An 8,668-nucleotide genomic window follows, 5' to 3' on the forward strand; every position below is an offset into this window, starting at 1 on the left:
CATGTGTTTCCATCAACTGGTTTGGTGCAAATCAAACAGGCTTCACATAGCAAACCCTTTATTTGCTGTGATTAATAAGACTTAGAAGTTGCAAACTAGCATGGACCAAATGTTGCAAAAAGTATTGAGAGTACTTACCTCTGAGCTGGAGGTTTGGATTTACAAATTTCTCAGTTTCCTGCCTCCAGTGAGGCACAGAACCACTAGTGGCTGGGAAAGTTTGCAGCATCAGAACTTGTTTGGCAAATATGTTTCCATCTCTTCTTTTTTATCTTTTTGCAAAAGCCTTGAACCACCTCAACTGAGCATAAAAACTTTTTTGGGAAAATTGAGGAAGTTGTTTTGAATTTTAACCATTTTCATCAAAGTTTTCTAAAGCGATACTTTAAAATGTGCATAAAAGAAAAACATTGGAAACACGGCAATGGACAACTGGAGTTGCAGATCCTTTGATTAGATTTAAGCATATTCATTTTCTCTCCTATCTTCATAGAAGAAAAGGCAGAAACTTTAGTCTCTAGATGTGAAAAGCAGGTAGATATTTACTCCAAAAGACTTGCAAGAACTTTGTTTCCATCCACTTTAGTTACACACAGCCTCATATTGATCTTTCATATGTAAGACTCACCAAAAAATGTCAGTGGTTTTAATGTGATAAAATGTGGAGTTCATTTGTAAACCAATTGTTGAAATGCTCACAGTTGGAGAAAGAATTGTTTTGAAAGTGAGCTGAGGTGCTAAAGTTTCTCTAATGCCCCATACAAGCTGATGCTAACAGAAAAACACCCTGGATGTGTAATCCTCTCCATCCCTGCTCGTATGTTTGCCTTCTTTGTCTTCTCGCTCACGCCACAACCCTTTATTTGCTGTGCATATGTCACATCTGATGTGAGGACAGTTGAGGGTCTCTTAAGAAGAAGCCAGGATCAGGAGATGAAGGGAGTTACTATGGTACCAGACACAAGCAGCTCTGCTCCTGCAGCTCCTTGTTTCTCTGTCATCCCCTGCTGCTTAGCTCTCAATCAGCCTTGTTTCTCCACTCCCCTCTTTTAGCTTCTCTGTGCAGTTTTTTTTTTTTATGTAGTTCAGCTCCTCTGCCAATCATGAATCAATGTAGCCCTTCCTTCTTCTTTTCCAGTCTCACCTGTTTGTTTTCCCCCCCATCTCTTCTTGAACAGACAACCGCCGTGCAGCCCTCGAAAGGTCTCGCTCACGCCACAACCCAAATCACCAAGCTCGATGATTACCCGCGTCTACTACAAGACCCTAGATAAGTGCCAAAGAGGCCTGCGATGAGGAGGAGGAGGAGGAGACGAGGAAGACATCAGGAGGGATAGACCACCTCCCTCCCTGTGGCTTACCCAGCACCAAGTATGGAAAACTGCCTAAAGAATGGAATAACATTTATAGTCTTTATTGGACACGCTACATATTTATTGTATGCTTTTTTTTATTGCTTAAAGATTTTGGAACTGAAACATTTTAAAAGCTGTTAATTTTCAGGTTTAACCTATATTTTAATCCAAATGCTTCAATTAACTCAGTTTTGACAGGAGAAACATAACAGTATGCTGCACAGAGACATATATCCAAGATGGACTTCTGAAAACTGCATGCTTGTGGAGGAACATGGACAGCTGTCCTTTAAATGGAAACTACAAGTCTTAAAGGAAGAGAGGACAGTGTAATACTATCGCATTTAACGTCCTTTCTTCAGACATAATCGCGTCTTCGCACTCCAACAAAGCCACAGGAGCTGGCGGCTGTCTGCACCAACACAGAGCACGTGACTCACTGACATTCAAACTGCAAGACATTTTAGTTGATTTAATTTTGTGTTGTGTAATCTCACTTTTACCCTTCAGGTGCCGATTTGAGTCCCGAGGTTAGTTTTGCTGTTACCATTAGAGGCTGACATTTTTAAATGCATCCAGGTCTCTGTCAGGGACAAACAAGAACACTCAGACCTCTCGTTAGGTCACACAGGGTTTCAACAAAGCACACCTCAGTGTTTAAAAGGTATTACATGTTTATGGCACTTTTTCAATAAGGCTAAAAAAACAGCTGGAGTAATGGGGGGGGAAGTTAAGGTTTGAAAATTGAGCTGTGTGAAAACTGACTGCTCCCTTAGATAAGAAACTATAATCCTGTAAAATCCACTTCTAATCTTATGAGCGCACGAGAACAACACTCTTCACACTGGAAGTTGTTACTGAAATCAGCCAGTTTCAGTAACTCTGAGATGTTTTAAGATGAAGTTACATCGAAGAAACTTAAAAAAAAAAAAAAAACATTTTTTTTTTTTTTTTTTGTGTTACATTTCAAATAATAAATGGATTGCACTTGTATAGCACTTCATCAAGTCTAGAGGCTCAAATCACTTCACACTACGCTCAGTCATTCATCCATTCACACACATTGATGGCGGCACGCTACTGGATAGTTGCCACATCTGCCCACAAGCTGAGAGTTGCCAGAGATCGAATACAGATTGTGGGGCGAACTCCTACCACCATCATCACCCATCATCCACGCCAAATGATCGCGACAGAACGGTTAAGGCTCCCACAGACTCGGCTGTACGGTCGACGAGCGTCATGTGTAACAATTTCCTTAATTTCTCAAGTGTTTTTGTTTAGTGAAGGTCTTTATATTTCCTCATTAATGTAACATACTATATTTCTTATTTCTTATATCTTCAAATTCTGACTCCATTTTGTCCCCAAGTTGGCAACCTTATCAGCTCACCGTCACATTTAAAACCGTTCGATGTGCGACAGGAAGTACACCCAAGTTTGTGGGAGCCTTCATTGTTAATCTCTAATCATATCATTTTACATTTGACTTTTTGCATTTATTTTTTTAATTTTGTATCATGTAAGACCAACGATGTCGTGACCAAACTCAACCCTGAGTAAATGCTGCCTCTGTGGTCCACATCACCTTCTTTTGTTTTCACCAAATACATCACAGGCCAGTTGAAATTACAGTAATATTCTGGGTAATTTGTATTTTCAAAACACATAATATAACCTGACTGTATTTTTTTTTTTCTAATTCCTTAAGTATAGTATAAAACGTCTTCATTAATCGTTTATTGCAGCGATTTAACTCTTCTAACAGTGTATTTATTTCTGATAAAATAATGGCCACACTCTGGAGAATTTCCCTTTCTTTATGTTTTTATTTTGAAGCACTAGGGATGTTTCTCAGAAATAGTTTAATATTAAGACAGTTTCTGTCTTAATTCTTATTTCTCTCAAACAGAAATAAGAATCGGCAGGTTTCCAGAAATCAATCAGTGCACGAATACTGCTGCAGGATCGGCGACACCATTTGAGCTTTCCTCTTATAAAAGACAGTGGGTTCCTTTCTTAGTAAGGACCCAGTTTCATATTTCAATGTAAACTATTTATTCATATATTCATGCTAAGGGCGGCTCTGTCCCCCTCACTTCACTAGACTGTAAGCAGATGCTACTAAAAACAACCATTAAATCCACACGGAGACAGGGCATGACCAGAATTACAGACGGAGGGCCACAGCAGGCAGGATGATGCTTGTCTTAGTGAGCGAGTCTCCAAATGCCTTCCAGTTCCTGAGCACTAATGACATAAGTGACCCTTTTACCATGACAGAAGTTACTTCAGCAACAGCATAAGTTTGCTTTGGGCTTCGTGTGTCTGCGCACCTCATGCAACCTCAGTAATTCGAACAGGAACCCAGGGAAAATGGGAGGCAGTGGTCTCGACTCCTGGGCTGAATAGATGGAGGTTTTTCATTTAAACAATCTGCCAGTGCTGCTTGTGATGCGTCTGTTTCACGGAGCCTCCCCTCCCTCTGCCCGCGCGCATCTAAAAAATGCAATTTTACACATCATCTCGGCTCGAGGTGCGCCCACAACGCTCCGCGAAGTCTGCATATTTAAGAAGACAATAACTCTGAGCTGAATATCAGGTTGGAGCCGTCACAGAGCAAAAGCGTTGAGAATGAGTTTTCTGGATAAGGGACTCTGCGGTGGCGGCAGTTTTGAGGACGTGTTGTACACAGCAGTGATAGAGATGCGCTGTCAAAAGAAGTGATTTCCTCTCTGTAATCGCTTCTCACCCTTTGTTCCTCGCAACACCACACCTGGACAATTTTAAGCTTCAAATAAGACCTTTTTTTTTTTTTTTTTTTTAGATTAGTCCTCCAGCAACACAGATCTGCCATGATATTGGATGTTTATCTGCAAAAATGTGCAAATTTTTGCATTTTGATTATAAAGTTTGGCTCAAAAACGTATTTAACCCTGAAAGTTCTTTTCAATTAGCCTTTAAGCTGTACAGACATCTTAAAAAGTCTTATTTTGGTCAATATTGATGACCATTTTTAAAGGTAGATTTGTTGTGATTTTAAGTTATGTATTTATCATCTAAAAAAACATTTTTAAATAAGTAGAGTAATTAATAGTTATTGTAATAGTTTCCTGCAACGAAAGACAGCGTCACAAACCGAAAACTGAGAAAAATTGGCATCATGCAGGACAAAAAAAACTATGCTAAACGTAAAATTAAGAGAGTCCTACACAAAAACATCCCTCATCGTAGCTGTGATTGTTGTCTCTTCATCCCATAGTGTTTTAATAGAAAGTAATAGCTGGAGCCTTTCAGGTTGACGAGCCTGAACTGATCCATTATAGTCGTGTGAAAAACAGAGAATCATACCTTCATCTTTGTGCTTGTTACTAACAAACCTCAGCTGATGATGATAATCTTTGGGTGTTTATGACACCAGAGATGTTTCACATTTAAAACCACAAACTTCAGAGCATTTCTTTGGAATTGTTACTTTAAAAACAAATAAAGAAATACACTGTGATACAGTGAGGACAAAATTTACACATAACATTGGCTAGTATCAAAAATAATATGATCCAAAGACAAACAAAAGAAATATGTACAACTGGCTAAATAGAGATAAAACTGTAAATACCAGAAGGGTTACACCATCTAAAATGTTGACCTTTTTAAAGACTAATTGTGAATTAAATCACAACAAACATTCAAAAGATGTTAAATGAGTAAATAACTTTGATAACCAGCTTGCTAATTAGCAGAGCTAGTTAGCATTGCTTCAATTACCTTGAGTCTCAAAACGCAATGATGTTTATGACTCAAACTTTAGCCTGACAGAAAAAAGTGCAGCTTGAAAAAACATAATATACGATTAAATAGTCCTGCTACGATAGACATGTAATTAACATATTTAAAGCAAACGTGTTTATTATTATTATTATTTATTTATTTACAACATTTTAAGACCTTGAGTTTAAGACTTTTTAAGGATGCCCTACTTTTGGAAGCAGTGATTGGTGTAGAAGAAAGAATCTGTAATAATGTTGTATTTAGGGAAACACTCTAAAATACAATTTATTGCAAAACGTTGGCTTCAGATATATAATGCACCAAGTAGGTGGCAGCATCATGCTGTGGGAATGCTTTTCTTCAAAGGAAAATACATGAGAAGCTACAAAAAGAGTTGAAACTTCGGTTTAAATCCATTTATCAACGTTCATAAATACGTACTAGTATCTTATGTTGGCCTATCTCATAAAATCGTGATAAAATGCAACAAAGTTTGTGGTTCTAATGTGATGAATTGTGAATAATTTCAAGGGGAATAAACAGTTTTACAAGCCACTGAGTGCTGATGGTTCTCATACAAGTGAGGAGGCAGGGGTATGAAGTGCAAAGGTTAACTTTAAGGCTCCTAATTCTGTGCAGACAAAGGGAAGATTTGTTCCAAGATTTGCAAAGGCAACATTGCTGCTAACAGAGTGAACTATTTGCTAAGCATGTCTTCTGGTAAACAGTTACCAGCTGCCACATATCCACTTCTATCCACTTCTTCCTACTTTGATAGACTTTGCTGGTGATTTGATGAAGTTCAGCTGCGGCTGAATCAACAAGCAAAGCTTATTTTTGTTGACTAACCCTGTTTGACCATGATGCGTAAGCTGCCATATCCCTGCCTACCTTCCTTTTATTTGTCACCGAGTATGTTTTATTGTCTTAAGAAGCATTTATATTTTTAACATTTCGAGGTTATTTGTATGCTTAGAACACGGGAAAAAACAAAATGGTTATGAAGGCTGTCCTTCCATGGAGAATGGTACAAATTAATAACCACTTTGTTATTAAAACTGATTTCTGAAAACTAAAATTGTGTCTCTGTCTTCTTTTTTTATCCAGATTGTAAAGAGATTTTTTTTTTGTGGTTGCTTAAAAAACATATAACCACAATTATTCCTCAATAAAGAAAAATTAAATGTAATAATTATTAAAAGATCCTGAGAAAAATTTTAGATCAGATTTGCTTGTAAAAGTCGATGTCTTTCCTGTTTCATCCAAGTGACAGGAAACGGTGTTTACAGAAGCGCTCGAATCTAACGGATCCAATTTCATCTGGTTGAACAATCGTGACACTAAATTAGTAATTAACACCAACTAATGAGCACTAATTCAAACAAAAGATGTCCTTTTAAATTATTCTTGTTTGTATTTTGCTTCTTTGCACTGGTAGATAAATAATTGTAGGTCAGTAAATGGACTGAATTTATATTCCTATTGTGAAAATAGAGTTTCTGTTGCATGCTACAGGTATTTTGGGTTATTTCTGCAGCTTGAGATCTACGTTTGTGTTTAAACATTATTTGAATGATGTTAATTTTTGTTATATTTTGTGTTAAAAAAAAGAAAACTAAACAAAACACTTGTCATTTAAAACCAAAGAGTTTTTACACAATAGCAGCCAAGATCCCGGTTACAAGTGCTAAGAAAATGAAAACCATCTGCAGTTTTCTCTGAGCTGGAGACAGAAATGATGCTCAAATCTGACCTCTGGTTTGATCAATAAAATTTTCCAAAATCCAGCTGCATCCTGTATAGTCAAAAATCACACAGTCATAATGGGTTCCTAATTCTTCCACATTTAAAAAGCCGTGTGGCTTCAGCAGCAAACGCATCACATCATTTAGATGTCTTCATCAGAGGATGCCTTGCATGTTTGTAAAGCTATTTAAACCAAAGTGTCCATCTGTTACCACAACACAGCTGTGTAGTGAAAGCCCAGGTGTGAAACTGACCAGTTTGACCTCTGCAGAAGAACAATGAAAACCAATCATGGAAACAATTTCAAATACAAAACTACAGTTAGAGTTAACAAATAGTAGTAAATACTAACATTTTCCCATTTCGACTGATTATTTTTTACCTGTTTTTCAATTTATTTCAGTCAAAGGTTCCATCTTCACTTTATTATCTGGCAGAGCAGACGCTACCTGCCCTGAGCTGACTTATGGACAGGGCTTCCCTAGAGCTCTGGGTGTTACAGCACATGATGAATGGGACAGCTCCTCCCTATAAAAGCAACATATTTGGACCTCGGTGTTCCCACTGCTTTATCTTACCCAGTGTCAAAGCCAAAGTGAAAATGCTGTCACGGCTCTAGTGGCATCTCAGGAAAATAATCAGGGGCTTAAAAAATAAAATACACCTCTAGATAAAAAGGGGCTTTTTTAAAATCATTCAACATTTATGACTCAAATTTCTCTTCCTTTACTAAAGAGGAGCAAGAAGCAGAGAGGAAAAATCAATAACTTGTTTAATATTTTATACCAGATGAATTAATGAAATGGATCCAAGTGTGTGTCTTTGGTGGGGGGAAAAATGACCAGTCTGTGCTGGATTTGGAGAAAAATAAACACATTGCTCAGAAAAAGCATCATAACTGTTTTCATGTTTCGTCATTTTTAATAAAATGCAGAGCAACCAACAGCCTGCAGAAATGACTCGATAGAAGAAATGCAGCTGTTCTGTGAAACCTGCAGTGGTTTGTTGGAGAACATCAGTGAACAAACAGCATCGTGAACATGAAGGAACGCAGCACACAGGTAAGAGAGAAACTTTTGGAAAGGTTTAAAGAAGAGTTGGGCTTGAAAACTAGTTCCCAGCCTTTCTCTTTTATCTATTGAACTGCAAACTTATCAAATCCTGCAGAAATCCAGAGCTCAAGTCAGAGAATATGTTTACCCAACAACTATTAGTCCACTTTTGGAAGAGAAACCTGGTGGTGGCAGATTCATCCTGGGGAAAAAAACAACACTTGAGACTGGGATGGAGGCTCAACTTCTATCAGGATGACAGCAGACCTAGTCAAAGTCCACATCACAATCCAATTGAGAATCTCTCATGTTTAAAGGAGAAGTATTATGCATTTTCCATGCACATAGAGCCATTTCATAGCACAAGTTACTTTCAGTTGTTATAAGAATACTGTACATCTCAACCATGAATTAGATAAAATTTTAACTTTGCAACTTAACTACTTGAAATTGGACTTCTGTCTCTTTAAGAAGCTCCTACTCTTTCCCACACTCCACCTTCAGAAAGTCATCAGAACATTTCTCTGTATTTATAAAAATTTTTGCAAATGTTGGACAGACGTAGCTCATGACGCGGTCAGCATTTCCATCAGGCGTTTGCTGATATCTGCTGTTGCTAGTCTGTAGGAGCTGAGTGGGAAAAGTGTGTTCGAGAAGAAACTCGGTTGGAGACCGCAGCTCCAAGGTGGAGCTTTGTCGAAAAGGCAGCGATCGGTGAGAGCAAATGTTTAGTCACCTCTGAAT

At 37.9% G+C, this 8,668-nt stretch overlaps 1 protein-coding gene across 6 annotated transcripts in view; it reads left to right on the plus strand.

Annotated features, from left to right (window-relative positions):
- The window catches only part of LOC129360700 (protein diaphanous homolog 2-like), a 431,171-nt gene extending 427,001 nt beyond the window's left edge, over nucleotides 1-4,170 (plus strand). For all 6 annotated transcript variants that reach the window (XM_055031060.1, XM_055031065.1, XM_055031064.1 and 3 more), the window contains one exon: nucleotides 1,179-4,170. In XM_055031060.1, the coding sequence (XP_054887035.1) occupies nucleotides 1,179-1,243 (65 nt within the window). In that variant the 3' untranslated portion in view covers nucleotides 1,244-4,170. The remainder of the gene's footprint in view (nucleotides 1-1,178) is intronic.
- The last annotated feature ends 4,498 nt before the right edge of the window (nucleotides 4,171-8,668 follow it).

This window comes from Poeciliopsis prolifica, unplaced genomic scaffold (assembly GCF_027474105.1).
Source record: "Poeciliopsis prolifica strain line A6 unplaced genomic scaffold, Auburn_PproV2 SCAFFOLD006, whole genome shotgun sequence".
NCBI classification, from domain to species: Eukaryota; Metazoa; Chordata; class Actinopteri; order Cyprinodontiformes; family Poeciliidae; genus Poeciliopsis; species Poeciliopsis prolifica.